Source organism: Aptenodytes forsteri, unplaced genomic scaffold (assembly GCF_000699145.1).
Source record: "Aptenodytes forsteri isolate BGI_AS27 unplaced genomic scaffold, ASM69914v1 Scaffold307, whole genome shotgun sequence".
In the NCBI taxonomy this organism is placed as follows: domain Eukaryota; kingdom Metazoa; phylum Chordata; class Aves; order Sphenisciformes; family Spheniscidae; genus Aptenodytes; species Aptenodytes forsteri.
In genome coordinates, this window is record NW_008795303.1 from 1,313,226 (window position 1) to 1,325,582 (window position 12,357).

The 12,357-nt window shown below is 42.1% G+C and overlaps 1 protein-coding gene across 1 annotated transcript; it reads left to right on the top strand.

Annotated features, from left to right (window-relative positions):
- The first annotated feature begins 7,703 nt into the window (after positions 1 to 7,703).
- GJA3 (gap junction protein alpha 3) lies at positions 7,704 to 9,239 on the top strand. Its single transcript, XM_009279368.1, has one exon. The coding sequence runs from the start codon at positions 7,704 to 7,706 to the stop codon at positions 9,237 to 9,239; it is 1,536 nt and encodes a 511-aa protein (XP_009277643.1).
- The last annotated feature ends 3,118 nt before the right edge of the window (positions 9,240 to 12,357 follow it).

Genomic DNA, 12,357 nt, shown 5'->3' on the forward strand with positions numbered 1-12,357 from the left:
GGTGGCGCCTCCCGCCGCGCTGCCTTCGAGCGGAGCCCTGTGGGGCGGGCGGAAACCCCAGCGGGGAGGGGTTTCTTAAGCTTTTATCCTCTCGGAGGAAGAAGCTGTTTATTTCTCAGGAAATCCCACCCTGGCCCGCGAAGGAGGATGGATTATCTGCGCAGTGACAACGTTTAAAAGCCAGGGAGAGAAGGGCAAATGCCCCGGCCGCTCCGCTCGGAGCTTCCCGGGTGAGGAGACGGGGCTACCGGCCCGGCCCGCAGCCGCTCGGAAGGGGCTGCGTGTGAAGCCGGCGGCTCTGCCCGCTGTGGGAGGCGGGCAAGGGGAGGGGAGAGAGGGAGGGACGGGTGCCCGGTGCCTACAGGGGAGGCCGTCAGAGGTCCCCTGCCACAGGCGGGCTGTGGGCAGCCAGCCGCCCGAGGGGCGCGTTGCCAGCCGACGCAGCAGGTAGGGCGCTGGGCTCTGGGCTCCCGGCGCGTCCCGCCCCGCCCCTGCACCCCGCTCCGCCGCTTTTTTCCATAGCCCGAGCAAAGTTTGGGGGCTTCTTTTCCCCCCAATTAAATGAGCTATGCGCCAACACTGTCTGGACTCTTCTGAACGAGTTAAGCTTTTGCTACTTAAAATAGCCTTTCTCCCGCAAAGCGTAAGTAGAGCGACCCTGGGCTGTGCCGCTCGGCAGGCGGGGTCAGGGCAACGCGCGCGGGGGGGGAGGGGGGCTCCGCCGGAGGGGACGTGGCCGCGGGCAGACTTGGAGCCTGCGCTGGGGGCAGGAGGCGGGGGCCTGCTTGGGGCCTCTGCCCGTTTGCCGTACCCCTCGGCCCTGGGCTGGGCGCCAGGGAAGGGCAGGGCGAGGCAGAGTTCTGCGCATCGTGCTGAGGAGGAATAGTAGAAAGGGCCTTACTGCTTTAAATAGCTCCCTGAGGGACCCTGGTGTGAACGTCTGCTGTACCTGCCCCACGGAGGGAACCGTCTGCAGGCAGCAGTGCTCGCGGATGGGACTGATAACTGAGCCTGGCGTGGCAGGGAAAAGTGTCCAAACCTCACAAAATACCTCAGGAAATGCAGTGGAGGGGGAAGCACCACATACTGTTTGTGTCCGGGATTGTTGTGGCCATTGCCCACCCAAGTGTGCATGTGTAGGGGCATGTAATTTCTTCCTTAAGGGTTACTGCTAACATTTGAACATTGATGTGCATTTCAAGCCAGTTTTACACTGGGAGTAAAATTAAATCCTAAATATAAAGCAGAGCCAGAATTGCTTTCATCCTCATAAGTAGTGCCACATGGAATGACGGAGTTCACAAATGTAACCCAAGACGGTTGTGGGGTTTCTTGAGGTGAGCTCTGAGTTACCTGGCCCTTACAACACTTTCTCCTGATAGTGGGGAAAACGGTGAGGTGGCCTCACTGCATTGACCAGGCTTTTACCTCACTCTCATCACATCTTTGGTCTGAGAGTTACCAAAAACATGCCAGTTACTCATTTGTTCACTCAGGACTCACAAGGGATGCAAAGTGTTTGAGATGAATAAATATTCTTTGGAATTCTTTGGAAGATATTTATAGCTTGATTAGGCAAAAGTTTGCCAATGTTATAAGCAAGAAAAGTTGTTTCATTTGTTGTTTTTTGTTTTGTTTTGTTTTTTCCTGTAGGCAAAAAGAGTATCAGAAAAGTATTTGGGTTCATCCCTGACTCACTGAAGAAATCACATAAGCCTAGGATGTTATTAGGAATCCTGAGTGTGTGTTAGGTCTTTAAGACACTGGCATAGATATGAAGAAGGAATTGAACTGAGTAGCCAGAGCTACTAGAGTTTAGCTTTAAGGGAAATTTAAAGGGAAAAGGGAAAATCCTACTGCAACATTTTAGAATTAAACTAGAAAAAGATTTAAATGGTTTCCATAAGACAAAAATGTACTTTAAGAAGTTTGAACAGGGTGTATAGCACCATCTCCCTTGCAGTTACTGTAACTTGCTGGAAGTCCCCTCAGACTGATACCTGTCTGTTGGGGTAACTGTTTCTCTGCAGTGAAAATGGGTCTTGAGTCTTTGAACGCCAGCAAGGCTTGTCTTTCCTTTGTATATCTGGGGCGGGGGGCGGGACAGTCCTTACTGTGCAGTTTTTAGATCTGTGTGGCTGATCGTATGTGGGCACCTGACAGATCTGTCTCATTCATGCTTCACTCACTTGGGATGTAGGGACTGTTGCCCTCGTGTTTGACGGCTATTCCATAGTCCCCTGGTAGCTCCACACCCTTCACACCTTTAGAGTTTTCTTGGTAAGTCACTGTCTTTTAATTCCAACGTAGAGCTCTAAGATGGCATTTGAGTATTCTGGGGGAGAAAAGGGGTTACTTTTTGTTCCTGTTTTTTCTCCTGCGAGTAGCGAATCGGAGCGAGGGTTTGTTACGCCAGGGAACAGAGTTGTTTAACAGGTGGGGTGTAGCTCTCCTCCTGGGCTCAGCCCTGCGCTCCTTGCGCTTTTCCTTTACTCAGGCCAAACTTTCACTCAGAGGTCAAGTGAAGTCAAGAGAAGTTTTACCTGGGATTTAAGGAAGAGGCTCCATAGCAGTGAAGTAAGTTTAAGGTAGTAAGAAGATCATCTAAGGGATTAATTTTTAACAAGTGTTTAAAATACAATGAAAGTGATAATAGGTGTGTCTGAAAGTGAGCAGGAAGAAAGGTATTTTTCAAGTCCTCATTTAAACAAGTTTATTAACTGAATTATGAAACCTCAGCCACTGTGTTTCATATATATATGTACATGATCAAATACCATTAGGTTTCACTGGAAATTATAGTAGCTCATTCTGTCCCTCCACATCTGCCAGTTTGTCTGGAATGACGTGGTCACACTGCAGACTTTGTGCAGGGTGACTATTTTTATTGGATTTAAATTAGCAGAGTTAAAAACCTGGTAGTAATGGAGATGCCTGATTGTTTAGTGTAAAAACAAAGGAAATATTGCAAGTTGTTTTTTCTTTTAACAGCATTTTTTTCTCATACTGGTTTGTAAAATCTAGATAATTTTGAAGATAAAAACCTAAATCCCAAGATTTAAGACTGTCACAAGAAATGAAAGAAAATGTGGACTGAGTTTAAGAAATCGTATTCAGACAAGGACATGTTAGGTTTCTAAATAATTGCTAAGGGACATTTTTTAGATATACCAGTATAATAAAATCATAAATACACCAGGTGTCATAATCTGGTAATGTATGTAACATAGCTGTGTAGTTATTTATGTGTGTGTATGTGTGCACATGTGTATATAAATACATAAACATATACATGTATGAGTAAAATTATAAATAAAACTATTCTATGAAAATTATGAATAAGTAAAATATTGTATTTCACACACTTGATACATAGTGATGAACCTCTTCGGTGACGTCATCAGAAATAGAAATAATAACTGGAAAGTTTATAGATGCCAGATGATAATTATTTCTCTCCTGTAGAGGGATATATTTGACATCACAGCTTTTAAAATTTATTCTCTCTTGCTCGTTCTCTTTGTCACACATACACAAACACACACACACCATCCATAAAGTGTATTTGTGCATGTACTAAACTTAGTAATTAATAGCACAACATTGATTCTTAAACAGAATGCCATGCCAGTTTTTATGAACTGCCCATTTTTCAGTATTTGTTTCAGAGGAATGATTTTCTAAGTGACACAAACAATATATGACTCCCAGTTCTTATTAAATGATCCCAAGGTTCGTGAAGTCCTTGCTTTTTATGCTACTGAATTGGATTGCTTTCTGAAACAGATTCTCTGTCACTCCCTAGCGGGTGTTTCTGCATGAATGTCGTGAAATACAGATAAAGATGTTTCATTTCTTAATCTGCATTTTTTCCAAGCACAGAATGAAAAAATATCTCCCTTCACAATGAATGTGTAAGATTAGGGTTTAACAGTTGCCTAGCTCTGTATTTCAGGAGCACTGAAAGTAATACTGTACAGCTGAAGTTTATTTAATACTACAAAAGCAAGCTTGGAATTGTTATCAGCTGAAATATTGAGTTGTGGCTGTTCCAATTTAGATTTAGGTATTTTATTGTTGAACTTAATGGTGACAACTCAAATATTCTGTGAGCTCTGTGAGCCCTCCGGTTTTGTCTGATGTCATTTAATCATTATTTGTATCAAGGCACTCCTTTAAAATTGTTGATGTCATTTTTGGATGAGTTACGTTGGCTTTAAGAATTACACACTGGAGAATGTATTGACATTGAAGAAAGATACAGGACCTGGATTTCTGACAACCCTCCAGCCAGTGGAGATATGTATCTTTGCATTGCCCTTGGAAATTATGTCCTTCCCGTATTTATGTATTAGGGGTAACACATATTTGTAGTGAAGGCAATGATTGCTGCAATTTATACTAAGATGAACTCTGAGGTTTTCACCTCTGTATGGTTAAGATGCTGTGAAGTATCTGCTCACTGCTTAAACACTTTTTCTTTGTGTACAGGATGAATTTTCAGACCCTGATATACAGAAATAAATCTTCTAATTAATGTAAGCATTAGAATAGCTTTTTTAAGTGTATCCTTTGAGAAATGCATCGTGTCACATCTTTGGTGTCCTGAATTATCTCAGCCTGGGCATTGTTGGCCTGTAGTAAAAAGAAAAAACCATCTTCAGTAGTGTTAGTGAATGGAGAATGATTGAGAATAAATTAGATGGTATTATTTGTCATCTCTCCTTTACTTTTTACAAATTGTTAGTTTTCTTCTTCTGCTGATCACTAGATAATTCTTAGAAAAGCACAAAAAATCCTACTTTCATTGTAGTGAACGTCGCCTGTTGATCTCAGTAAGAGAGACACCACCGTGTGCCTATAGGAAAAAAAACAAAGATTGCTACCTCTGTTCACCTTACAGTGCAGGGGTTATAATTTTTCATGAAGGCAGATCAACTTCATTTTTTGAAACAATAGAAGGTAATGTCTGTCTTTATGAAGAATGGTGTGCGGCCTCTGTGCCGTTGGAAGCAAGGGTAATGGCAGCCATGCTGAAAATGGACCATAATTAATGAATTAAAGAAGATTTAATGTGCTAACCTTTGCTGATTAATACACTTTCTATTACAAATATTAGTAACAAAAGAAAAAACCGTAACTTTGGCTACTTATTATCTGAGCTGCCTATTTTGCTTGGTCTGGTTAGAAAACAGAGTGAGGCAGAGAGAACTGAACTGAGAGGCACAGAATAATACGAAGGATAGCAGAGAAATGAAATACTGGATTTAGGGTTGTGCTAAACTTCTTTAATCCATCAAATATCACATTATTAATTTTGCTGTTCCTACATAGCAATATTTACTACTCAAAATGAGAACATTCCCAAACAACAGTTTAGTTCTGTCCAAAGATGGAACTAAACTGAGTATATCTTCAAATGGTTTTGAGATAAAGATACAAAATTAATTCATTAATCCCTGAAAAATTAATACTTCTCAAGGTTAAACTTACTTCACCATCCAAAATATTGTAAGCCTCATAAAATTAAGATTGAGGATTAAATTTTAAAATCATATAAACAAATTAGGATGATAAAATTAAAGTATTAAACAAAATTTATTCAGTTTTGCGTTACTATTTTAAGAGGGGAAAAAATACACTCCTTAAAAAAATTCTGAATATATTTCAAAAAAATGATTAAAAATTGTTTCAGGACCAGGGACATTACTACACAAGATCGGTATTTCATTGTTAATATCATCATTTGCAGTTTATTGTGCTATGCTGGAAAAAGAATTCAATTATATTAAAGGGAATATGTTTTTGTAGAATATCAAAGATCTGATTTTTTTTTTAGGGGGAGTTTTTGTTGAATTAACTTTGTGGGGATAAAAAGTGAATTAGTATTCCAGGATTTAAAAGAATGCAGAATACTAATGGGTGTGTTGTTGGACACGCAACCAGGACAGTTGTTGCTTTTTGTGTGAAAGTATACTATTCTGCAGTTACAGGTATTTCATTGCCTCATAGTAAAATCAAGTTATAAAAAAAAGTAACTGAAATAACTTTAATTTCTTTAATTACCTTAAATAAAAGCCTAAAAGAAGTTCAGGCATTTTGGAAATGCTTTCTCTGGAAAAACAGTGACATCATTGTTGGAAATCACAGTAAATACAATACTGGGAACAGTACATTTTCTCAGTGGTAAATTCCTACCTGTAATGATGAACACCTTTTCTTCTTGGGAATTGTAAGACACATGGGTATTTGGACAAGAAGTATAAGTATAAAAATAAAAAGAGTAAAGTGTAATTCAGTTATATTTATAAAATATTCAGAGATTTTTAAACAAGGGGATAATCAGTCTTTTCTGATAGTGGGTTTTTTGCATGCGAACTGTTACATCTGAATTGTAATTATGATGTAAGTATTTCTGAAAGTATTGAAGTTAGCTGGAAGTAAAGTTTTGTATTTTATTTTCAGTTGAAGGTTGACATATAAAATATAGAAGTGTGTTCATTACGAGAATGAAATTTACTTCTTACATATATTCCAATATTCTTACATATATTCCAGTTAGGAACAGGCCAAGGATAACAGAAGTGATACCAGCAGATAATAGCTTGTTTCTGAATTGAAGGCAGCTTGTGAGGAATCTCATCTTAAAAAAAATCTTGTACTTTCCCTTTCCAAAAAAGCCTTTCCAAATGAGAAGTTGTGTCACTGCCTAGAGATTGGACATGGGAAGCCCATCATACATGAATTGGTGGAAACTACTGAGAATATATACCAGTTGTTTATCACAGAAGTGAGGTCATAGGATATAACTTTATTTTTCTGAGAAAATCTCTGTGCACAGTTGCTGAAGTGCCCTCGAGTTTTTTGGTTTTTGTTTTTTTTAAATAATGTTGCAGTACATGTGGTTCAGTAACACCAACTGGCAGGACAGTAGAGGAAATGGCATAGAAACCTTTCCACCATTCCTCTCAGAACTTCTAATTCTTCCCAATATTTCAAGTTATTCAAATAATTCTCTCTTTTTAGAAATAAACAAACTCAAACATGAGTGGGCTTTGAGAACATGCTTGTTGTTGGTGTACACATTCCAAAATTAAACTGTAAATTCTATAGGTTTTGAGTAATTATTTTTCTGTGTTTGTACAGTATGAAAATAGCAGAGACCTGGGACATTACTAACCTCCTGAATGCTGGGGTGAATAAGTCCTGATAACAATAAAATGATTAGAGTTAGGCAAACTTTGTATCACACTCTGATATAAGTGCAGTCACATTAATAATAGGAATATTCTGTTTAATTGAACTGATTTCCATCTGTTCTTTCTAAAAATAGGCAAGAACCGTTAGAGGCATCTCAGGTGGAGGAAACAGAAATCATGGTTCTTAAATATTTAAATCTTGTAGAAATGCTGGTTATGAATCTTTCTTTGCCTGTCATTGTGTATAGACACTTAAACCTGTGTCGGCTAGGTGAAAGCACTGAACATCCCACTTCTGTGCTCACCAAAACCCATGGCTGCATGGTCACAGGGTTATGTAGTTCTTAACATAGGTGTGCAATATTTTGCAAAAGGAAGCGCACTTAAGAAATGTCATTTGTTGAGGATCAATCTGTTCTGCCCCGGCACTGTGTAATTGTAAGATTTTTTTAACATTGCTCTAATTGCTCTAATGTTCTTATTGTAGGTTAGAAATCTGAAACAATGGGTGACTGGAGCTTTCTGGGGAGACTGTTAGAGAATGCGCAGGAGCACTCCACGGTTATTGGCAAGGTTTGGCTGACGGTACTGTTTATCTTCAGGATACTGGTGCTGGGGGCCGCTGCTGAGGAGGTCTGGGGAGACGAGCAGTCGGACTTTACATGCAACACTCAGCAACCTGGTTGCGAAAATGTTTGCTATGACAAAGCCTTCCCCATTTCTCACATCCGCTTCTGGGTGCTGCAGATCATTTTTGTCTCCACTCCAACCCTCATCTACTTGGGCCATGTGCTGCACATTGTACGCATGGAGGAGAAGAGGAAAGAGAAAGAAGAGCTGAAAAAGAAGGGAAGCATCAAAGACAGCAACTACCCAGGAGCAGCAGTGTCTGGCAGTGGTGGTGGAGGAGGCAGCAATAACATCAAGGATCCTCTTGGCAAAAAGGGGAAGGAGAAGCTCCCGATCCGTGATGAACGTGGTAGAATTCGTATGGGGGGTGCCCTGCTCCGTACCTACGTCTTCAACATCATTTTCAAGACACTGTTTGAGGTGGGCTTCATTGTGGGCCAGTACTTCCTATATGGCTTCGAGCTAAAGCCAGTCTACCAGTGCAGCCGCTCACCTTGCCCACACACTGTGGACTGCTTCATCTCAAGGCCCACTGAGAAGACCATCTTCATCATCTTCATGTTGGTGGTGGCTTCTGTCTCCCTGCTGCTGAACATGCTTGAGATATATCACTTGGGGTGGAAGAAGCTTAAGCAGGGTATGACAAGCCGGTACAGCCTTGAGATGCCTGTCGCAACAATGACACCAGTCATGGTAACAGGGGAGTCCAAACCTGTTGCCCTGCCACCACCAGCACCACCTGTGGTGGTAATGACTGCCACGCCCCCGCCTGTTCTGCCTGACACCCGTGCTGTCACACCGCTGCTCGCCCCAGTGACCATGGCACCGTACTATGCTGCGGCTGCTCCAAGACCGCGGCCCCCCTCCAACATGGTCTCCATGGCCAGCTACCCTGTTGCTCCATCAGTTCCTGAGGAGAGGCACCGTGCTGTGACTCCCACGCCCATCTCCACTCCTGTCACCATCCCGACCCCCATCCCCACGCCCACGCCAGCCGTCATCAACTACTTCAACAGCAACAGCCATGCCCTGGCGGCTGAGCAGAACTGGGTCAACATGGCAGCTGAGCAGCAGGGGAAGGTGCCCTCCAGCTCGGCAGGCTCCTCTACCCCCAGCAGTGTCCAGCAACCCCTTCCTGAGCAGGAAGAGCCACTGGAGCAGCTACTCCCAGCCCCAGCTGCGCCACCCGTTGCTGCGGCCAACAGCTGCAGCAGCACCAGCCTGAGCGGGGCAAGCGGCAGCAAGTGGGATGTGGAGGGTGAGGAGGAGCTGTCAGAGGAACGGCCCATCTCAGCTGCCTGCACCACTGTGGAGATGCATGAGCCACCGCTGCTCGTAGACACACGGCGCTTGAGCAGGGCCAGTAAGTCGAGCAGCTGCAGAGCCAGGTCAGATGACCTGGCCGTGTAGTGCGGTCGCCTCTGCTCAGAGGAGCAGGTGATGGAAGGCAGAGTGGGCAGGGGAGCTGCCCGGGGAGGCAAGGCCTGGCGTGGGTGGGAAGGCCTGGGTTTCAAACTTTGACGCTTGCTGTTTTTGCACTCTGTGAGTTGTAGTGGGGAAAAATATCAACATTTTCTAATAGGTACGGGGTGGCCGAAGCGCAGCCCATGGGCCAGGGGACCAATCCCGCTTTCCTTCATGTCCATGGCAGATCTCCCAAGGGCAGCCACAGGGGAGGCCTGCACAGGTAACAGGTGGTGATGGTAGCTGGTCATGTGCCCTGAGGCTGACTTTCATCTGAGAAAAATATTAATATCCCTAGTGCCCATGTGCCTGGCTGTCATCTCCCTCTTGCCCTTGCCTTCACTTCCACCCTTTTTCACATAAACTCTACATGAGCGGATGCGATGACTTATTTTCTTCCTCTTAAATCTTACGTAGCCCTATGGCAAACATCAGGGTGGCATATTGCCTATTGGCACCTGTCATCTCTACGGACCAACTTGCCATATTAGAGGTGACTCAGTCTCTTCCATATAACATGACTTAATGAAGCCTTTGTGCTCATGGCAAATCGCCAATGGGGTCCTCAGCCGGGCAAAGTTTAGGTAACCCCTGTAATAGATTTTTGAGGTTCATCTTTCTATAATTTTTTTTTACTCTTGACCTGTTAAGAAGTGTTCGGTTTGACCTTCTATCCAGTGTTTGCTGACCATGATCACACCATGTTTTTAAGCCCACAAATATGTTTGAGCATGTTTGATTATAATTTTAGATGACTTCTGAAATTGCTTAGAGGAGGACAAGAATTTAAACCACATCTCAGAAATTATTACACAGAACAATTTCTCTTCAGAAAGCAAGGATTATGATTTCAATACATTGTGGCCCCATACGTTGCCCGTGGACAAACAATAGGATAAAGTACAGCTCTGCATTTTAGACTATTAGATATCAGCTTAAGTTTGTTGGAAAAGTGCTTTTTAGAAGTAAACTTGAGTGCATATTTTTAAGTATATGAACATTTTGAGAATAATTTTGATCTGTAGGTTTAAAGTTACTTGACTGTGTACTTAATCATTTTAGTTTGATCTTTGATCTTACAAGAAAATGTGAGGGGAAAGAAACTTACTAATGGTAAAATTCCCAAAGCAACATTATTTCCTGTTGTGTTCTACCCTTTCCTTTAACAACAATCTGTAGTGTCTTACAGGTCAGTGAAAACAGATTTAGACAATATTGTATTGCAGAAAAGGTGGCTAAAATATCTGGGCAACATGCAGTGGCTGAAGGGTCTATTCTGATCCCACTGAAGTCACTTGCATTTCCATTCAATTTAACAAGGAGCAAGATTTGGGGATGGATCTTGCAGGCCTTATTCAAGCAAAACTAACACTCACATGGAGTTTTGGGAGCCAGAAGGAATGTATATTTGGGGCCTTAGATAAAGACATTAAAATCCTGCTTTTGAAAATTGTGTGTTTCCCTTAAAAATGGATGGAGGAAAGTACTGGGTATTTTTTTCTAAGGTGCAGCTTTCCTTACAACTGGCTCTGTCCTTCATTCCTTTGTAACAAGTACTCTCACAGACATTAGTCAGAATTTTGAATGCCTGATAAGGCTCGGTAGAGTTTGGGTACAAAATGAATGCAGGATTAGGCCCAACTTCTGTTCTAAGCAAAAGCCAAAAGAACTGAAGCTTGGAGTCATTCCTACTGCTGCTATAAATCGAAAGTACTGTAGTTGGAGAAGAGCAGTCAAACACACTGGGATAGCCCTTTGCATCTTCAAAGTATTTGGCCTGGCAGTGCAGTCCTTACTCAGGCAAAGCAGGGTCACCCTGTAGCAAATAGTTACAATTGCCAGTTATCTCTGCTGTTGAATGTTTTCCTGAATGTGTTTATTTTATGCAACAGTTAAAATATATTCCCACCACTCAAGATTAAACATTTATTTTTACTGCTTTCTGAGTAGACATAAAGAGTTTCTCATGATCAGAGGCACTGTTCTGCAACCCTTGGGCCTGTTGTCTCATGACTTCCTTGACCTGCTTGTGGTGAACCAGGTGAGAAGTCTTTTTCTGCTGCCACTAATCTTAGGAGCAGACACTGCATTAAAAGTCAATGTACAGTAGTATAATAAAGATATTTACTGTTAGGTGTTCAGCTTCAGGCATGCTCTCGTGAATTTTCTATGTTATAAGCCATAAAAACCCTTTCTGCAAGAAAGCTAAAAGCTAAATTCTGCTTTCTATTGTATCCGTGCAACTATGCTGAACTTAGACTAAAGTTGATAAAGTTGCCTAGATGTAAAAAAAGGCAGTTTAACACTCAAAATTTTTAGATTTACTAGCATCGATAATAGCAGTTTTGTAAGTTTTGCTAAATGCCAAGTAATTATATTGCTGAAATAATGCTATATGCATCTCTGTACTTTAGTACATCAAAATTCATGGGCTATATTTTCCTTCCTTTTATGCTTCTGAAGAATGAAGTCAAAGTCTCTCTGGAGTGTATTTATATAAACCAGACCACCTGGAATATGTGCTTTTTTATATCAATGCCTGAGAGCAAAACTGACGTTGTTTGATGGAGCTCTGAATCTTGCAGTTCTTCCTTTAGTACAACCCTCACAGAGTGTGCCCTGCAGGATTACATCCATATTGTATTTAAAAAATAATAACAGAGATAGGTTTAACTTAAGATCAACTGATACCTAGTCTGCCCTTTTCAAGTTAATGTGTGTGGTTAGACCTGCAGAGAGTCTTCAGGTGCTTTTGTGGAATATATGGTATTTTCAGGCAGAGTAACTACTGGAAAGCTGTAAAAGATCATTTTTCCTGTTAGGTGAAGCTCAGGGGGGAGAAATGTAACTCTGTTGCAACCCCTAGGAGAAATCTGACAGAGCAGCCTCCGCATCCAAGCAGTGCTGGTCTGAGAAAGCAAAGCTACAACTCACAGGTTGTGTTTTTAAGATCAGCTTAAGTTTCGTCACATAACTATACAGCATCAAGCTTCTTGGTTACTGTTGTGGTTTAACCCCAGCCAGCAACTAAGCACCACACAGCCGCTCGCTCACTCCCCTCCAG

Excerpts from the sequence above, each read along its gene's own strand:
- GJA3 (XM_009279368.1), top strand. The coding sequence starts at position 7,704 with ATGGGTGACTGGAGCTTTCTGGGGAGACTGTTAGAGAATGCGCAGGAG.